Source organism: Thermobia domestica, chromosome 14 (assembly GCF_964235325.1).
Source record: "Thermobia domestica chromosome 14, izTheDome1.hap1.1, whole genome shotgun sequence".
Taxonomy (NCBI): Eukaryota; Metazoa; Arthropoda; class Insecta; order Zygentoma; family Lepismatidae; genus Thermobia; species Thermobia domestica.
Genome location: NC_137467.1, coordinates 150,867,611 through 150,889,519, shown reverse-complemented (window position 1 = coordinate 150,889,519; position 21,909 = coordinate 150,867,611). Strand labels below are relative to the sequence as shown.

The 21,909-nt window shown below is 36.6% G+C and overlaps 1 protein-coding gene across 2 annotated transcripts in view; it reads right to left on the bottom strand.

The window, feature by feature from the left end:
- btv (dynein cytoplasmic heavy chain beethoven) overlaps positions 1-21,909 on the bottom strand; it is a 437,347-nt gene that overhangs the window by 183,574 nt on the left and 231,864 nt on the right. For both annotated transcript variants that reach the window (XM_081739028.1, XM_081739029.1), the window contains exon 57: positions 16,765-16,974. In XM_081739028.1, coding sequence (XP_081595154.1) covers positions 16,765-16,974 — 210 coding nt within the window. The remainder of the gene's footprint in view (positions 1-16,764; positions 16,975-21,909) is intronic.

Here is a 21,909-nt window from a genome sequence, read left to right as displayed (position 1 = left end):
ATTTCATTTGACTTTGCAATTTGACCGTGATGATCAGACACACATAGTTACATTCAATTTTTTTATAAATAATTTATATATTACAGTGATTCAAAAGTGATTTTTTCCAGTAGTTAGCTCTAAAAACCCACAGGTCTTGAAAGCCAAGTTGTAGTGTAAGTCCTACTGCTATTATTACTATTAAAATATTAATATCCAAAAGTGCCCGAAGTTCTTTTTTCACTTGGTTAGATATACTCACCTTAGGGAAGTAGACAGAAACAAGTGGAAAAGAAAGGGAAATGAAGGTCTTGAAAGTAAAACGGAGACAAATTTACCAGTCTTCAGAAGATACTCTCTACAATGCAGTGAGCAGAGAGGGTCGGTAGATCATACTGAGTCGGTAGGTCGCAGTGGGTCACGGTGGGTGGTGGGTCACAGTGGGTCATGGTGGATGGTGGGTCGCATGCTGTTGACCCACGACCCACTGATCCATTTAGAAAACTTGACCCACTTGACCCATTGATCCACTCCATCTCTGGTCACGGTAGCTACATCGTGAAGCATTTACCTCTGGTGTGTGTGGTAGTCGGTTCGATCTCGGTTAGTGCCATGTGAGCTTTGTGGTGGACAAACATGGAGTGTGTGTGTGTGTGTTTTCTCGAAGTTGTCTTGTATCCTATCACTTTCTTCATTCCACTAATTTCCCCATCATCATCTATTCGGAGTGGGCCAAAGTTGCCTGAAGGTCTTAAAAATAAATTCAAATAAGCTGACAAGGTAAGGGCAAATAGTTTACAAGATAATATATCTCTGCTGTCTGAGGCTTCTCGACCCTGGCCTTTTATTTATTTTTATTTTTTTTCACATTTTGAAACATTGAAATTTGTTTTACCAGTTTCAATACACGAATATATAGTAAATTGCTCATAGGTACGTGGAAGATGAAGACACTAATGTCAAATGATGTTTTCACGACAAGCAAAGTCCGATGTAAAGGTGTCACCATCCCCGACACTACCGTATACTACCAACCACCATATAGAGGCCCACTTGCTTTATAGTGTCGGTATATATATATATATTAGATAGATAGATAGATAGATGTGTGTGTACACTTTGATTTCATATATTCCAGCCTTTAGGTTTCACAGTGTTAACCCATACCAATCCAAAAACTACTTTCCATTTTAGCATGTTTAGATTTGTTGCAATTATTACATATATATATATATATATATATATATATATATATATATATATATATATATATTTTAAAAAGGCTTGGAACCAAATAATTTTATTGAGTAATGGAAAGTATTTGATTGAAATTTTATAGGTTACTGCACAGTAAGCTCTATTTGACACATCGGAGGAAAGAATGCTTGGGGCCAGTCTACACCTCCATGGTACAAATCTCTTCCCATACCCGCGGGGTGTGTGCCCCTATATGGTGGTTGCCCCGTTTGTGTAACAAACTCATGACAGTATACCCAGATTAGCTTGTGGTCTAAAAAAAGGATTTTTGGGTGGCCATTTTGGATTAAAGTTTCTTATATTGTCGTGATCTATTCGTAATCATACAACGTACATCTTCATACCAAACCGAGCAGTCTGCGGTGATAGACCATCGGCTTGAAGGCCATGGGTTGAGTCCCGGAAGGGTCATGTGTATGGATTTTAACAGCATTTGTTTTTCCGTATTGTGTCAGGGGGCGAAATCGTACGGAATAAACGGATTTCAGTCTGAAAAATTTGGAGAGAATATCCTGGCCAGGTTACTTTCATGGGAGTACGGAATTAGTAAAAATATAGGATATACATTTTATAGCAGGGTTAAAAATATGGTTTGGGTATCCTATTTCTTTTCTGTTAATTATGTTCTTCAATGTTCGAATTTTGATCATTGTCATAATATTTTCTGCTTTCAACGGAGTTCCATGAATATCATACCAAATGTTCTTTACATTTATTAAGTTCGAAAGGCTTAATGCGCCTGTAAGAAAACATTTTTGAAGATAATTCAGGTCCTAATGAATATTTTTCACTAGGAAAGTGAAGTATTCTTCTCCTCCCAACATAGAAGCAGAGGGCAATTTCGCACTCTGGTCAGATAAAACATTTCCGCGTAACAAAAGGAAGGCCCCCCTGTAAAACCTCTTCAGCTCCAGGGTTATTGTTACTATAGGGGTACCATAAATTTGCTGAAAGCAAACAATTTGAAGGGTTCGTCGACAATATGTTTGCTTTCTTTGTCCTTCGCCGGCTTCCAAACGAAGATGTGAATTTTTCAACATGACTGCTGTAAGCGGGCGATTGGTAAAACGGTAAAAGTGTATTTTTAAGTGTGTGTGTGTGTGTGAGGGAGGGAGGGAGAGAGAGAGGACAAAACTTTAGTTGCAAGATGTACTTCAATTGCCGTTTTCAGTTCATTTAGTAAAAAGAATACCGCCGCGCCACCAGGGAATAAAGACAAGTGTTGTCTGTTTCTTTTTGCCACCTCAGCCAGAACTTTCAACTACAGCCTGTGATGAGTATAGACCTTACCCAGTTTTCAAATTGAATAGCTGGTGGTGGTAGTTCGGTTTCTTGACCTTGTAAAAATCTTCCCTGTCTTTGTTTCGTTTGTCATCATTCCAGCCAGAAATGAAAAAAAAAAAGAGAAATCCTTGGTTTACAGCAAGGAGAATTTGGGACAAGAGACTAAGGATGATATTCCTGGAAGCTCACGTATCACGATTGTTTCATTCAATAGACAGAGGACACTTTTCTATGAAGGCTTTTCAACATGTTTTCTCACAAAGGGGATTTTCCTTTTGCAATCTATATGACCACTGGCAATTTCAATCTTGTCCATTCCCGCCAGCGTTTTGATTTTCGAGACACGAGACGAGAACGAGACATTTCACGAGACGTCCCGTCTCGTCTCGTGTCTCGTCTCGTTTTCGAGACGAGAAAAGTAGTCTGTCTCGTCTCGTGTCTCGTCTAAAAGGGTTCTGTCTCGTCTCGTGTCTCACGAGACGAGACACGAGAAATGTCCCGTCTCGTGGCAACACTACCCTCGCATAATGAGCTGATGCCAAATCAGGCCAAAACACGTATCCCTCATTATTTGGGTAATGTTTCTGTATGTATGATACCAGTCGGGCCTCGATACACTCCGTTATGTATGTATTCGCGTTGATGGCACCCCCAGAGGTCATGAAAAATGGCTCCGAAGCCCCTTTGGGTCCAGCAGCGAGGCATGCCATCAGTTTTGGGCCACAGTTTAGCCTTCCTGTTATATTTGATGTCCGAATTTGTATCCTTTCCTTTCTTCGTGAAGTACTTCAACGGCCTGTTGCATTTGAACGGATAGTAACTCTCATCATCGACGATGACATCAAGTGGAATTGGACGTCCTCTGGTTCCTTTGAAAAGAGTGGCGAGCCTTTGTCGTTGTCTCTTTGCTTGGCCCTCGTTGACTTTGGGGGCATTTCGCTGCTTCCTTTGTATGTACCCCATGCTCTGCACTACTTTTTTCATCGTTGCATGGTGATGACCATACTTCCGTCTCATCCACCTGTACGATACACCAGGCCCTGATGACATTCTGCGTGCAAGAGACCGCCTTTGGTTTTTATACAAAATAGTCCTTGGGCGTCCACTTCCCGCATTCCATTTTGACCCTTGTCCACTCTTGACTCTTCCTATTGTTTTATAAACCCATGACCTGGCATATCCAAGCCATAGGAACTTCTTCACCACTTCCGCAACTGGAACATCAGGGTGCAGTTCAAGGAACAATTCAACTTTTTTCCGCCTTTCCTCTTGTTCCGACGCAGCCATGGCTCTGCACGTGTCTGTTTCCTTCTGAGTCTTTCCTGTTTACTTGTCAAGATATCACTGTACACGTAGGCGTGGCTACGCCCACCACCCTGTTCCCTATACCAGTGTTGCCACTCTGTTTTTTTTTACCACACGTTATGAACAAAAACATAGCAACGGTGACAAAATGGCTGGCGGATAACATAAATCTTTTCTTTTTGCAGGTAGGAATAGTTTTTGTACGAAAAACGGGAATTAGGTTGCAGAGAACGGTCATTCGCATCGCGTTGACAAATTTTCTTTCGTCCGTTTATCACATGAAACTTTTATTATTATTATTATTATTATTATTATTATTATTATTATTATTATTATTATTATTATTATTATTATTATTATCAGAATATGATATAAACAGTGGCGTATTTACGATTTTGTTTCGGGAGGGGCTTTGCCTGGAAATGTGAAAATTCTGCAAGATATTTCATTTACTTTGCTATACTTAGTAAGATTTCGGGGGTGGCTTCCGGGCTTAAGCCATCCCCCCTAAATACGCCACTGGATATAAATAACCTAAATGGTTCTTTGTATACAGAAAAGAAACAAACAATAGTAATATTTTCTTAGAATTATCAGTATTATATGTTGTGAAGTGTGTGATGCATAAAAAATGGACAGAATGAATTTTGACTTTTCTATTTGTTGCTATCCTTCTGAGTAGAGAGAATGCTGTGGCGTAACTAAAGGGCCTGCAGGGCCCGCAACATTGAGAGGCCCAAAACAAAAAGAGGCCCATTTCAGTTTCGAAGTTAAACTTTATAATGTTAGGATGTTACAAATTATGTGATGTTGTAACTATATCTCATTTTTAAATGTGAATATGGTAACACCTGAGCGATTATTAAATAAATTAAAAGCAAACAAAACTTATACTGACCAGCGAAAATATTATGAACACTCCCTACTTTTTGAACGATATCATTGGGCCGAGATAAGAGCTACGAGGCATAACACAACCGCGCGCCAGACGGTGACAGGAATCTCACTCGATTAGTCAGGGTAGTGCTTGTGCCTTGAATGGGGAAGGACGACGATATATCACGGTGACTAAATGGCTGGGATCTTTATTTCGGAACCAGCGCGACTTGTCGTGTTTTCGCATTCTGCCGAGCTTAGTGTATTTCAAAGGTGGGAAAATGACAGTGAAACCAGCATCGAACCAAACAACTAAAAGTGGGGCGATCACACCTCATTAAAAATGACGGATGTCGTAGACTCTCGAGGTTGGTACAGCAGAATAGACGAAAACTATAGCACAATATAATAATAATAATAATAATAATAATAATAATAATAATAATAATAATAATAATAATAATAATAATAATGTGCATTTCTTTGCATATAAGCAAGTAGTGACTCACTTGATAGAACATAGAAAGTCAAAACTCTGTTCTCTGTAAATTTTACGTGAATCATGAATGTGAAAAAATGGGGTCCGTTTAACGTTTTTGCGGGGAGGCCCATTTGTCCTTACTTACGCTACTAAGATAATGTAAGGTAAAATAATAATAATATTAACACACACACACACACACACACACACACAGTGGCGGATCCAGGATATGATCAAGGGAGGGGCTAAACCATATTTTGCCGTTTTATCCAGTGTAAAGCAGGATTCAAGCTCATTTTATCCAGTGTATATCTGACAAGTAAACCTTACGTTTGGGTGAATCGAGTTGCTGACTGAGACACATATGAGAAAGTAGTACTAAATGTGGTCAGTATTTCAGTGAAGTTGTAGGTGCGAAGCTCCAGGGGTTTAGGAGATACAGCTACTAGAACATCACATGGAAGTACAGAATAGTCTTCATACAGTTGCAGGTATAAGCTCTGTAAGACCTCTTGTAACGACAAAAGGTGAATAACAAATATATGGGTACATATTAGGACTAGGGAGAAGTCATATAGTAATGGTATACCTGACGGCGGCCATCTTGAAATCCGCCATTTTGAATTAAGGTTAAATTTTTAAAATAGGAATAGGGTCATGTGATATATGATTTAAGGCGCAAATTTAATCAGAAGAACAATGGTGACGTTAATTTTGATTTACGCGCAATTAGTAAAAAGTTACAGGGAAATTAAATATTGTTGCAGCATATGTATTAGTCCTTTACCCCACCTTGTAAATTTTGTGTTAATGATAATAATAAAATAAAAAGCAGGTGGACAAATACGTATTAGGTCTATGGTAAGAGTTGCCTTGATGGCGGCCATGTTCAAATCCGCCATTTTGAATCAGAAAAACGTTTTAAACAAAACGCATAACATTGACACCTTATTAATAGCAAATTTTACAATAAATCAAACGGTATAACCATTTTTGCTTTATCATTAACCAGCATTTTAAAAACTTTTGTCTGATTCAAAATGGCGGATTTAAACATGGCCGCCATCAAGGCAACTCTTACCATAGACCTAATATTTATCCACCTGCTTTTTATTTAATTATTATCATTAACACAAAATTTACAAGGTGGGGTAAAGGACTAATACATATGCTGCAACAATATTTAATTTCCCTGTAACTTTTTACCAATTGCTCGTAAATCAAAATTAACGTCACCATTGTTCTTCTGATTAATTTGCGCCTTAAATCATGTATCACATGACCCTATTCCTATTTTAAAAATTTAACCTTAATTCAAAATGGCGGATTTCAAGATGGCCGCCGTCAGGTATACCCTTGCTATATAACTTCCCCCTAGTCCTAATATGTACCCATATATTTGTTATTCACCTTTTGTCGTTACAAGAGGTCTTACAGAGCTTTTACCTCCAACTGTATGAAGACTATTCTGTACTTCCATGTGATGTTCTAGTAGCTGTATCTCCTAAACCCCTGGAGCTTCGCACCTACAACTTCACTGAAATACTGACCACATTTAGTACTACTTTCTCATATGTGTCTCAGTCAGCAACTCGATTCACCGAAACGTAAGGTTTACTTGTGAGCTTCAAGGGGGGGGGGGCTATAGCCCCCCTTGGATCCGCCCTTGCACACACACACACACACACACACACATATATATATATATCTACCTATCTATCTATCTATCTATCTATCTATATATATATATATATATATATATATATATATATATATATATATATATATATATATATATATATAAACTAGTGGCGCAACAGTCCCTTGTGATCTCAGTCTGCAGCGGGCTTATGTGAGTGGTCAGCACAACTCCATCCAACGTCACCGGCTGTCTAAGAATTGAAGTCCGCTATCTTTCAGTTTCCCAACTTTTCTCTCAATATTTGGTCAACACAGCAATGTTTGAGTGCCACACCGGGAATTAAACCCTGGACGACGCACACCGTATCACTCTCGCTATTCATTTGGTAAAACTCAGGTTAGGGTGTTACTGAATTATTTTTGAAATATGCCACTTCTCATAAGGTAAAGTTCAAAAGTATCATGACATAATTAAAAAGCTCATTATCAACTACGTATTCTTTCCTCTACTATCTCTAAAAGTTTTCGAGATATCATGTCTCAAAAATGGTTGAAACACTTGAAGCTAATTTAGTAACTTGAAGAAGATGGTGGACTTATACATACATGATTAAAATTGCTCCAATTTTTATTTTTATTCTTCTTTCTCGTAAATAAATACAAAATCATAATTTCAACCATTTTGGTACATTTTTCATAATTTGAAGCGCGAACAGCCGGTTTCTTTCCTTACGTTTTGAACTTGGGATTTATATTCTACTTGTCACTCATCGTGAAAGTCATATAATGATATGGGTTCCAAAGCTAGAATATATTATGCGACAGAGACAATGACAATTTCTATGTCATTTCATCTCTCAAGATCTGTTAAATTTGACATTTATTGGACGACATCGGTTTTATAATACGAATAAATTTTTCGCAATAAGGTGCATATAGTGGTCGTAAGAAATGACAAAAGCAACCATTGACCTTTATACTCTGTAGTTTCACTCATATTTTTTCGATCATGGTCTTCCTTTCAAATTTTGTAAAGGACAGTATCATTTTAATTATCTTGGCCTAATTTCCTAAAGCCTTTCATTCGTACGCTAAAAGAAAGATTTTTATTGTTAATGTATAAGAATTCAGGGAATGCAGATTTATTCAAAATTCCTTTACAATTAAAGTCGGCTAAAAAGATATTCCTTCGAGATTTCTGTATTTTGAAAACAAATTCACGATTTCAGTTCTTACTTGTTTCCATATTTTTTATATCAATACTGTATGATCAGTTCCCAGAATTATTTTAGTTCCCCCGGTAAATCCATTTATAACAAGCTCCAAACAATGCTACAATTTTAATTTGGCTTCAGGAGGATCTGCATATCTCATCCTCTTTGTTACTCTGTATATTCATCTACTATGTAAACGAACATCAGTGAAAGAAAGAGGCTGAGAGCTAAGACGTGCTCCGTGAGGAACGTTGTCATTCCTTTTACTGGCATATCTAGTGAGTCTAGTGTTGCCACGACACGAGACTTCTGGATGTGTCGTCTCGTCTAGAAAATATGTGCCCGTCTCGTCTCGTATGGAATGGTTGTGTCTTGTCTCGTGGCAATACCAGAAAGACTGAGGCCTACAAAAGAGCTGTTATACCAAGTGGTTAAAATTACAACTTTTAACCAAGTTTTGTTTGGTTAACAGAGCACAACATACAACACGACTGCAATCTTCCAGCAACGACTGCTTAGTTTCGACTAAACCAGTAATCTATATATATAAAAGAGAACGTACAAATCCTTTGTTCCCTCATCACGCTAATACGGCTGAACCAATTTCTTTTATTTTTGGGGGGTTATTAGGATTTGGACCCTAGATGGTTTTTATCATATCACTTTAATTTTTAATTACCAGTGTCTTGAGATAATTGACCATTCAAGTGTCCATAACGTACAAATCCTTTGTTAGATCATCATAGGTAAAAATAAACGTATTTATATGCAACCCGCATGACCGTGTCACTCGGCGGGTTAACATAAATGGCAGGCGCTATAATGTTAACATTTACTGCAATCACTTGAAAGCGAAAAAGTAAAAATTATCTAAGTAACAAAGTTTATTGCGTTCCGGGGTGACCGCAGCGAAGCGGGGCGGGTTAACATAAATGACAGGCGATATAATGTTAACATTTAATGCAATCTTCTATGGTTTTTATCATATCACTTGAAAGCGAAAAAGTAAAAATTATCTAAGTAACAACGTTTATTGCGTTCCGGGGTGACCGCAGCGAAGCGGGGTGAACGCTGCTAGTTACTACGATAAGAAAATTTGTCAATACCGTCAGTACAGTCGAAAGGCAAGATTTTCCCATTTATTCTGATATCCTTTTTTCAGAATCCCTGGCGCCACTTCAACAAATGAGGCCTATGTAACTTTCCTATTTCGAAAATGGTTTAGCTTCGAATAACATTGTAGAGTGTTTGCTTCGCATTCGGGAGGTCGCGGGTTCGAATCCCGCTGCCGACCATCCTGACTGAGGTTTTCCAGGGTTTCCCTCAGTCCCACCAGGCAAATGCCGGGATGGTACCTACTAAACAGGCCCTGGCCGATACCTTCCCAAATCCTTTCCATTGTTATTGTTGTTGTTGGATATCCAGTGTAAAATGGTCTCTGAGCTGTCTCTGGTGATTGTTAAATAAAATAAATAAAATAAAAAAATAAAAAAACATCATAAAACAATAAAAAAAACTAAATTTTATTGTCAAATCAGCATCTTTTCAAAACTCAGTATCGAGAAAGGCTGAGACGTTTCTGTCTTGGTTCGGAACGAGAAAGACCATGAAACAATAGTTAGTTACTGATATAATTGCCACTTCTACTCGTACTTCTAAAACAGGACTTTCATACGTAGATATCTCCACCAGCCCTCGGAATAAAATCTTCTGAAACACTGATCTCAATAAATGCTTTACATTGTATTTGAATCTGGAGCACTATCACAAAATAATTGAACTTGAATCGATTGAGAAATGGAAATGAAAGCTGTTTGTAAGAATCATTTTTTAAAAAATGCTTTACGTATTTCCTGTTCTTTGTAAGATTGGAAATATTGAATCATTTGGATCATTTGAAATAATAAAAGATGGTATACATTTCGAAGGCAAATATTTTTTTGCGAGTTAATAAACTTTTAAGCAAATTCAGAAACTGTGTTTGTATTTTTCGAGACACGAGACGGAACATTTCACGAAACGTTTCGTATTGTATCGTGTCTCGCCTCAAAGAGTCCTGTCTCGTCTCGTTGCAATACTAAGAGAGACTTACGCATTCTCTTTCCAAGAAAATGAGCTAGAAACCTGAAAAGCATATTCAGTCAATTGTTATAATAGAATACACTATGGGCATAGCCACTGATGTGTAGGTGGAATTTGTTCTTATGGAGTCCTTGGCGAGTTGGAGCCGTAGGGCTCGATTATTTGGATTGGAAACATTGGCTCAAAAATATTTTACATTTTGAATACATACATACACACACATATATACATATACACACTTACATACCTATATACATACATACATACATGTGTGTTACATATACTTTAATTAATGTGTGGACCCAGGGGTGCCCACAAAGGGGTCTATGACGCAAACTGCGTCACTGAAATATTTGGGGGGTTAATATATATATATATATATATATATATATAAATATGTTTGAGGGGGTGTAAAAATTAATCGGAAAGATTTTTTTTCATGGAAGAACACATACGGATAGACAATTGAGGGGGGTGCGTCATGGACATGAGGGGAGGTGGGCACCATTGTGTGGACCTACGGACAAGATCCGGTTCGCCCGCCCCAAAAACCGCCTCTGAGAAGTGGGTTGGAAGTGCACCCCTCAAACATAGAATTATGCTAATCGTAATCTTCTGAGATAGACTACCCCCCGACGAATAGTAAATATATAAACAAATAAATAAATAAAAATAGTTTGTAGTGTTTATCTTCCGTAAACGAGTAATTGAAAAATTTTAGTGTCTCAACAATGAGAGCCGTATACAGGTGATCTTGCGTTCCTGACGGAACTTCTCTAGTTGCGGCCCAAAATTTCACACTATACCCCCTTTCGGCCCTCTCCCCCACGGTAGTTTTAAGAATTTTTATTTATTATCTACTCCCTTGAAGTAACTGTTGCTCTGCATTTTCACGGTCCTGCAACCATCAGAATGAATATCCTGGCTGCTTTCCCAGCTACCCATTCAGCATGCAAATACTGTATACATGCAACAAAATCAAACCCTACACAAACTACTCTACCCATCAAATATTTTAACATGGAAAGTTATTTTACGCAACGTACTTCGTTTGTTTAAAATGGAATAGACCTAAATATAACTTCGTTCTTTTTTAATGCTCTTCTGGAGATTCGATAGCTAGATCGCTCGCATCAAAAAATGAGAGGATTAGTGCTCTGACAACCTGGTAGAAATACAACATGCCATATATACATTACTGTGATTACATTGCTATTTATTCAATGATTATTTTGCTTAGAGCTTTCTTACTCTCCAGGGTACTCTGCAAGGGTATACAATTACTCTTCACTTATGTCGCGAAAACATATTCAGCTTTCAAATTTATTTCGAGAACTTTTCATTCCCTAATAAATATTTATTCTCTCAATTTGTACGTGTGTAAGCTTGTCTAACAGCCATCAAACTTACACAGAATCTCAACGAAGTTCAAATGTGCTCTGTCTGCTGTGAAACACAGGTCAGTTATATGGGAGGGGCTTTTAGAGTGCAATTCTAGGAACGCTATAGGGGACCATCCCGCTCCGCCTGAGACAAAAGAAAATCTGGCGGCACACAACTAATTCACACTGGTTACAAAGCAACCGCAACAAAGTTCTGTATGAAAGATGTTTTTTTTTTTTTTTTTTTCACTATTCCATTTTCCGAACAATAACATTTACCGATGATCTGTTAGCCCCTTCACCACCACCAACATGAAAGCAAACTCAATCGGAATTTGGACACATCGTTTGATCACGAATAGTTATCGTTTGATCCCAACGCATACTGACGTATTGTATTACACATGATTTGGCTAGGGGCTTGTTAGTCCTTGACCACCGACATGTACCATTCCATAGATATTTCAATCGTAAATAGGTAAGTAAAGTTTGGTTAGTTTCTGGTAGCAAGCCTGGAAAATAAACTTTACTGTTTATTTAAAATTTGTAGCCTCTAACAACGAAACAAACAATAATATGGGAAATCGATATGTACCATTCACTAGATATTTCAAACGTAAATAGTTACGCCAAGCGTTGTCAGTTTCTGATAGCAAGTATGGAAGATAAAGTTGATTGTTTATTTAAAAATGCAGGCCTCCAACAATGAAACTAACAACAATATGTGAAATCGATATGCACCATAGGATAGATATTTCAATTAAACAAGGGTGTGGAAAGTTTGGTCAGTTTCTGGTAGAAAGTATGGCAGATACAATTGATTGTTTATTTAACAATGGGGGCCTCTAACAATGAAACTAACAACAATAAGTGAAATCAACACGTACCATTTCATAGATATCTCAATCGTAAATGAATGTACCAAGTTTGGTTAGTTTGTGGTAGAAAATATGGCAGATAAAGTTGATTGTTTATTTAACAATGGAGAAATCTAACAATTGTTTATTTAACAATGGTGGTCTTAAACAATAAAACTAACAATAATATGTGAAACTGACAGGTACCATTCCAACTAGCGTAGCCAGGATTGTTGTTTGGGGGGGGCTTAGTGTTCATATATATATGCGTTTGTTGCGTCAGAATGTTTACTTTTAATAATAATAATAATAATAATAATAATAATAATAATAATAATAATAATAATAATAATTATTATTATTATTATTATTATTATTATTATTATTATTATTATTATTATCTTTTTCTGAGGTGCTGACTTCTCTAGACTTTTCTTCGTTGCTTCTCAATTGCTGTTTTTGCACACTACTACTATCATTTTTTCGTTCCAGCCGTTTTTCTAAAGCGTTTTGCGAGTCTTCCTCTGAATTAATATCTTGTTTAGATTTTTCTCCGTTGTTTTTTAGTTTCTTTGCACATTTTCCTTACCGAAATTAACACAATTGCCTTTTTTCCCACTGTAACCACTTTTGTAAAGCGTTTTGTGACATTTTGCAATTGCAAAGGAAGTTCCTATTTCGACACACTGAACTCATCTAACTTATGGAAATCTTCTGAACTGCTCCAATTAACTAAACATCAGAGAGTGCTGTGAGATAGTTACATGCTACAAGTGTTTAGTATTGTTCTTCACCCTCTCCTGTTAACATTTTTTCCTCAAATATTTTTCATTTGAATGAAACCAAAACATCAAAGGAAAATCTTTATTTTTATCCTTCCTTTCTTTTATTCAGCTTGTCTACAAACTGTTTAGTGACATGTTTTGTTCTGAAATAGAGTACGTGGAAGGCAATTGCTGTTTCTTCAGAAAAAAAGTACAAACATCAAAAAAACAAAGTAAATTGTCGGAACCCTTTTGGGGGGAGGGCTCGGCCCCCCTGGGTCCACTCCTTCCCTACGCCACCCTAGATATATCAGTGGTAATCCGATGGGTGCGACAAGTTTGGTCAGTTTCTGGTACAAAGTATAGCAAATAAAGTTGATTGTTTATTTAATAATGGTGGCCTCCAACAATGAAACTAACAACCATATGTGAAATCGACAGGTATCATTCCCTAGATATCTCTGTGGTAATCCGATGGGTGTGCCAAGTTTAGTCAGTTTGTGGTAGAAAATGTGGCAGATAAAGTTGATTATTTAACAATGGTGGCCTTCAATAATGAAACTAACAATAATATGTGAAATCAATACATACCATTCCCTATATATTTCAATCTTATATGGGTGTGCAAAATTTGGTCAGTTTCTGGTAGAAAGTATAACAGATGAAGTTCATTATTTAAAAAAAGGGGCCTCTAACAATGAAACTAATAACAATATGTGAAATCGACACACACCATTCTATAGATATCTCAATCGTAAATGAGTGTGCAAAGTTTGGTTAGTTTGTGGTAGAAAGTGTACCAGATAAAGTTGATTGTTTATTTAACAATGGTGGCCTTTAACAATGAAACTAACAACAATCAACACATATCATTCCCTCGATATTTCAATCTTAAATGGGTGTGCAAAGTTTGGTCAGTTTGTGGTAGAAAGTATGGCAGATAAAGTTGATTATTTAACAAAGGAGAAATCCAACGATTGTGTATTTAACAATGGTGGCCTTCAACAATGAAACTAACAACAATACGTAAAATCGACACGTAGCATTCCCTAGATATTTCAATCTTAAATGAGTGTGCAAAGTTTGGTCAGTTTCTGGTAGAAAGTATAGCAAATATAGTTGATGGTTTATTTAACAATGGTAGCCTCCAACAATGAAACTAACAAGAATATATGAAATCGACAAGTACCATTCCCTAGATATCTCTGGTAATCCGATGGGTGTGCCAAGTTTGGTCAGTTTGTGGTAGAAAATGTGAAATAAAGTTGATTGTTTATTTAACAATGGTGGCCGTCAACAATGAAACTAACAATATGTGAAATCGTTGTATGTGTACTGAATTCTCTATGTCTGTGTGTCCGTCTGTCTGTTATTTGCGATTTTTTTCAATTTTGAACACTGCATTCGATAGAGCATCAAAAACTATCAAAGAAAGTAATTACATTTTTCGCGTCCCTCTTACCGTTCCCGAGATTTACAGAAAATTAAGGACCAATACCACGGGAACCGTAAGTCATAGAGAGATTATATTGGTGTTGATCAATATCTTTAAAAAATGGTAAAAATTTTGGTACCAAATAGTAACCGGTGGCCACTGTCCAACTGGCCAATGGCCACCAATTAATGTTAGTACGAAAATGTTTAACGTTCTATTAGGGATTGATTACCACCAATATCATCTCTCTATCATCTATATCTTACCATTCCCGTGATATTGGCCAATTCTACATATTTAACGAGCCATAACTCGGGAACCATAAGTTGTAGAGAGATTATATTGATGTTGATCAATACCTAAGAGGATGGTAAATATTTTGGTACCAAATAGTAACCGATGGCCACTGTCCAACTGGCCACTGGTTTGGGCAATGGCCAGTTCGCTAGTGGTCACCCATTACTATCGGTACAAAAATGTTTACCATACTCTTAATATTGATTAACACGAATATCATCTCTCTGTAACTTACCGTTCCCGCGATATTAACCAAGAAATGGCCAATTTCTAGATATTTAAAAAGCCATAGCTCGGGAACCATAAGTTGTAGAGATATGATATTGATGTTGATCAATACCTAAGAGGATGGTAAATATGTTGGTACCAAATCGTAACCGGTGGCCAACCGGCGGCTTTTTTTCCGAGATGGTGAGCCTGGACCGGATTTTAAAGTTTTGTTGGTATCCATAGAAAGTTTGTATTAAATATACATTTATAAATAGAAAATGTGTGTGAACGCCGCAACTTCACACCGGGGCGCTTGTAAGAAGAACTTACGCTACTCCTCTGGCTATCCCATAAGCATGTCCTCACTGTAGATCACATTGGGACCGACGCGGTCAAGCGGAATGGTACACAAGAAAACCATTTCCGTCAACAGAAATGCATGACACCGGAAGAAGAAGAATAGGACCTGTCGAAAAACAACAAAGAAAAGACTCCACCAACCCACAAAATAACAAAATGTGCGGATTATTTACTTTTTTTTTTTTACTTTTTATGTATTATTATTTTTATATTTTCAGACTTGAACAAAGGATAACAAAAAGTGGACGCATACAACACCAGGCCGGGATGGATGCACGTCCACCCCAGATTGGGGAATACGTTTACAGATCATCCAGTTCCCAACACTCCCACCAAATACCCATGAGTCCGGTACCGGTATTCGCGGCTGAGAAGGCATGCAAGAACATGCGGATGTAGAATGATAAATGAAGCCGTCCTCTCAGCTTCAGCCCCTTCCCGACGTTGAAGGTCCTCTACATGGAGGGGGTGGGTATATATTCGGATAATGGATATATCCAGATGGCGGATAACAGATAATATCCAGATCATGGATATAAATATAGATAAATACATACAATGGAGTACACAAGGAGAGTTTTAGAGTTGCAACCTACATCTACATTGGCAAAATGTTGTGCAAAAATAAACGTCTAGTATATTAAGATATACAAAAAATCGTGTATGTTCTGAAGGGATATGAAGTGAAATCTTTCAGTTTAACGTCCCACGATTATGCTCTTTAGACTAAGGGAATTGAAGATTAAGGCAAATGAATGATGATGGAAGAATTAATAGAATGAGCATGTAGGAAGAGACAGGAGTACCCGAAAAAACTCACGGACATGATGACACAAATTTACTTGGTCGGGGATGAAACTATATGAAATTGAGTGCTTGTCCTCTCTCTCTCTCTCTCTCTCTCTCTCTCTCTCGATATATATATATATATATATACAGAGAGAGACAGAAATGAAATTCTGCGTATGCCACTGTATATATATATATATACCATATTTTAAGAAACTCACCAACATCATTTACCATACAAATTTCTTAAACTCAAGAGCCCAAAATGAGTCTACATTGCAGAGTTAATTTGATTTTGAATTCTTGTAACGCAAACTACACTGCATAGTCCATGTATCAAAGAACGAGAAGTAGCATAGGGAACCGGAAACAAAGGAAGAAGGAACTTATCTCCAACAAAATACAAGTTGCTAACAAGTTTTAACATTACTAAGGATAACTTAAACATTATTAACTTAATAAATTCATTGCTATATCTGTACATCTTCCCTTTCGCAGACAAACACCACAGATTAACTAGAAATGTAAGAATAGCTGAACCTCCTACTTACCTATGAAGTTTGGATTGTTCCTTCTCCAGAGGTTTGATTTTCTCTAAAATTCGAGCGAAAGCAACATTTGCACTAACCCATGAAGCTAAAGGAGCAGCCGCTGCGGAAGCTCTTCTGATATTTTTAGGATCGAAGGAATCTTTTCTTTCTTTTAACAAACTTTCTACTGAACGGAGACTTTCTGGACTGATCTGCCTTGCATCAAAAGACCTGAAAGGTAAAAAAACATAATAAATAAATCGAAATTTGGCAACATAAATATTTGTTTCGTGATGTATGGTTTACATTTATAAAATATACATAAGTAGAGATGCAAGGGCTCGGAAAAAAACCGGCTTTTTTGGAAAAAGCTCGGTTTTTTCTGCTTCGCTTTTTTACTTGGGAAATTTTGGGCTTTTTTGAAAATTTTGCTTTAAACTGATAATGCAGACTTTGTTTCGCTTCTCTACAACAAAAAAACTCATTTAATTAGTGGTTGATGCAGATAATAATATGAAACCTCGAAAATAAACCATGAATTTCAAAAAGATTTTTTTTAATTCTTAACATTTTTACATTATGAATTCCAAAGGATTAACCAATATATGTAATAATATTTTAGACTATTATATACAATAAGTACTTAAAAATGATACATAAATAACTAGCAAAAATTGTATGTAGTATTTTTACTTCAAAATATCACACACCCTCTTTTTGAAGCAAAATAAAGAAAAAAATGAGAGAAATATGCACATCAAGAGCTTCGTTTCGGGTAGCTCTGCACATTCTTGAAATTTTTCAGTTAAGTTTTAATTTTTATATACATTGTATGAATATTTCGAACAATTTTTTCACTGATTGATCACAAACGTAATAATCTGTTACCACCTTTCAGGTGCTTCGGATCTGCAAAATCGGTAAAGCTCCAAATTCTGTAATGCACTGACTGTTCCTTAAGCTTGTTCAGAATCGGGAAAGTACCGAATTTTCTGTTCATGGATCATATACGTAATAGACGGTTCATCTGAGAGTATGGTTTCCTAGGCTGTAGAATATATAACAACCTTCACTGTTTACCCAGTCCTGAAGGTTTCTGAATTTTTAACAAGAAAATTCAACATATCGTTACGAAACTTTTTTTTTTACCAAAAAGAAAAACTATGGAATACATTTAAAAAGCGGAAGAATTAATCACTGTTCCAATTCACAAGAAAGGAGACAAAATTGATTGTAATAATTATCGAGGAATTTTCAACATTCTATTAATAAGATTGACCCCATACGCAGATGCAATTATTGGAGATTATCAGTGTGTATTTAGTCGAAATCGATCAGATATTTACCATTCGACAAATACTCGAAAAGAAATGGGAATATATTACCCAGTATATCGACTGTTTATTGATTTTAGAAAGGCTTACAACTCGGTTAGGGGGAAACATTGTACACTCCGCATAAAAAAATGCGACAGCTAACGCCCTGCAGTTAGACCACCCAATATACACCTCCTTATCCCATAATCGTGTCAGGTAAAGAAACCCCCCTCTCTCTCTCCCTTTCTTCTCTCCTATACTAAAATTAGCTAACAACATGAGCGCAATTCTTATTTCCTTCTCAGAAAGAAACACCACAACATTTGTTAAACAAAGTTGGGCTAAAGAAATCGGTGGTGTAGTGGTAACGTGCCAGACTTCCAAAACGAAAATCTAGGTTCGATTCCCCATCAATAAGTATGATTTTTTCGCATAAAATAATGGCTGCAGAGATTTATCTTCTGATGGAGAACTTACAAGGCATCACTGGCGATAATTAAAATAAACAGTGTGTGCGTTCCATATCATACACTGTAATGATAAGTGTGTTTCATATTTTTATTCGTCCCCCTCTTTCTCTGTCTTGACGTTTCCCTATCCTGTCTTTGCATCTTTCACTTCTGTCCCTCTCACACACACACGCACTTATGTTCCAAAGTTAAAACGGAGCAAGAGCCTGATATACCTGGTCTGGAGAAACTAATTAACTGTTAACTTGGGCGTCGTGTTTTTCGTGCTCTTGGGATGACATCTCCAGTCCTGGTCATCTTTGACAGAAATACTGTTTAAACGCAAGGGAATAAGTAAAATCTCTTTTAATATCCTCTGGGTTACCGAGTACCAGTCGAATTACCGGGTCACTAAGGATTTTGAATTCTCGACCCAGTGGTGGTCTGTAACCTAACTAACATCATCCGACTGACACGATGATCTGTTTGAACTCTTAGCGTGTTCATTCTATCTGTGCAAATTACGTTATATCCGGAAGAGATGAAATCAGTGCTGGATGTTCGGAACAGATAAATCTTCGGATAAGATTAGAAAATGGTAACTCTTTGGTTATTTGAAAACAAAATTTTATCTATACTATTTTGACACAAAATTTGTTCCCATCCTATAATTCAATGTGTTTTATTCACGTTGTAATTTGAAACATGCTATATCTATGAGGAATATAAACTTTTCCTTTCCAACATTTGTAACTTTTCATTACTATACAGTTTGAACTTTTAATATAGGGTATTTCTGATAGAAATTTAGCAGTAAAGTATTACTCTTCAGTTTTCTCTTTCTTTCTTTCTTTTCTTTTTGTTTCGTTTCTTTCTTTTTTATTCATTTTGCATTAGTAGTCTGAAATGGAGGATATGACCAACGCTATCTACTGGGTATATTAGAATGTATTTTGGAACAGTACGTCCAATGAATACCGAATTTGCAATCGAACCACGCGGAAACAAAGCATGTATGTTAAACTTTTGCCATTATTCTGGATTTGTCTCGGAGATCTACAGTTCTACTTCAAATTCAGTATGCTGTCCATTATGAAAGTGACATAATGAAAGTTTGAAGCATCCTCTATATATTCGAATAGTTCTGAAAAATTATGTAAAAACAAATGTTATTTCTATATTACTGTTGGATATCTGGAAGCGGAACATTATAATGTTAGATTCTTTTCTTACTACGTTTGAATTCCACAGTTTTATCTGTTCTCCCTTTTCTTTTTTTTTCTCTCCTCTTCTCTCTCTCTCTCTCTGCCTCATTTCTGAATCTCTGTGTTATAGACATCCATTGGTTTCAATTTTTCATTGTGTGTGTTTCATTTTCTCCCTACATCAACCTATGAATCTTGTTTCGTCTCGGTTTTCTTATTTCATTTTATCGAAACTAATACACGTGTAGTTTGAAATGAGAATTGCGCTCATGTTGTTAGCTAATTTCAGTGTAGGAGAGAAGAAAGGACGAGAGAGAGGGGGTCTCTTTACCTGACACGATTATGGGATAAGAAGGTGTATATTGGGTGGCTTAACTGCAGGGTGTTAGCTGTCGCAATTTTTTGATGCGGAGTGTACAACATTCTTACAGAATTTGGAATACCGAAAAAGTTAGATTTACTAAGTATTTAAATGAATCCCAGAGTCAAGTTCAAGTAGAAAAATGCGAGCTTCCACGTCGAGATTGGCCTGAAACAAGGATATGCGTTATAGCCGTTTATTATTCAGCTTTGTTCCGGAGTACCCTATAAGAAAAATCAAAGATAAGAACCAGGGCCTAGAGTTGAATGGTGTTCATCAGGTTATGGTGTATGCTGATGATGTAAATCTAATAGGAGAACAATCGAAAAAAATGCAGAGGATTTATTAAACGCTTGCAGGGATATGAGTAAATGCAGAGAAATCTTAATACAAGGAAGTTCACAAGGATCGTAATATGACAAATTGTGAGTGCGTTAAAATATCAATTAATACTTTCGACACAGTGGATACTTTCAAATATGCTGAATCAGTATTACCAGACCAAAATCATACCCACAAAGAAATTAAATGTTGACTGAAATCAGGAAATTCTTATTATTATTCAGTTCAAAACATTTTGTCGTCGCGAATTCTGTCAAGGAATTTAAAGGTTAAAATATATAAAATGATAATCATGCCTGTTATGCTTTATGGTTGTGAAACATGATCGTTTACGCTGAGGGAAGAACGCAGACTGAAATTATTTGAGAATAAAATTCTGAGACGAATATTTGGACCCAAGAGAAACGGGAATGGGGAATGGCGGAAACTTCATAAGGAGGAACTACATAATTTATACGGTTTACCAAACATTGTTAGAGTCATCAAGTCTAGGAGGCTCAGGTGGGCAGGTCATGTAGCCAGAATGGAAAAAAGTAGGAACGCTTTCAAAGTTTTAACTGGAAATCCAATCGGGAAACGTCCATTAGGAAAACCCTGGCCGAGATGGGAGGACAATATTAAGATGGATTTAGCAGAAATAGGAATACAGAGTAGAAACTGGATTGAATTGGATAAGGACAGAAGTCAATGGAGAGGTTTTGTGGTCATAGAGAAAGAGAGAGAGAGAATACATGACAAACATGAGTGAGTGGTTAGCTTTCGCGCTTCTATCATGAAGTCCGGGATTCAACCCCGCATTCGACCATTTTGACAAAAGTTTTCTTAATTCCATCTGTGAATGTAGAGGTAGTGCGTATACTGTGAGTCCTGGCCGACTTCCTTTCTAATCGTTTTTAAATCTTTGTTATTACTAATTACCAGCAGTGATGGATTTGCAAAGAGGGTTAGGGGTGGGGATGTCTTTTGGATTGAAGCCTCTACCCTGAAATTACAGAATTTCTAAAACAAACTAAATATTAGTTTTGCCTTTACTCATAAACTTCAAGCTGTCCTCAAATAAAAAAATAGGAATTTTTAGAAAAACTAAGCATTAATAAAACAAAAGCCCCTCCCAAAATACTTTTCTAAATCCGCCACTGATTATCAGTATAAAATGGTCTTCAAGTTTGTATCTGAAAGATTATAGCTGAATATACAAACGAAACGAAATATTTGTTATGTCTGTACTCATAAACATAAGCTCCTCTTAAATAGAAGTTAGGAATTTTTAGAAAAAACAAACATTATTCAGAAAAAAACCCTCCCAAATATTTTTCTAAATCTGATACTGATTATTTCTATCAAATGGTATTCAAGGTTGTGTCCGGAAGATTATTGTTAAATCATTGCACAGCTACAGTATAACGGAAATGTGGAAGTACGCTCTGATGGATATATTGAAAAACATAAGTTTAATTATGTGCTAGAAGCTAGGGTTCTAAGCTCCAAGATAT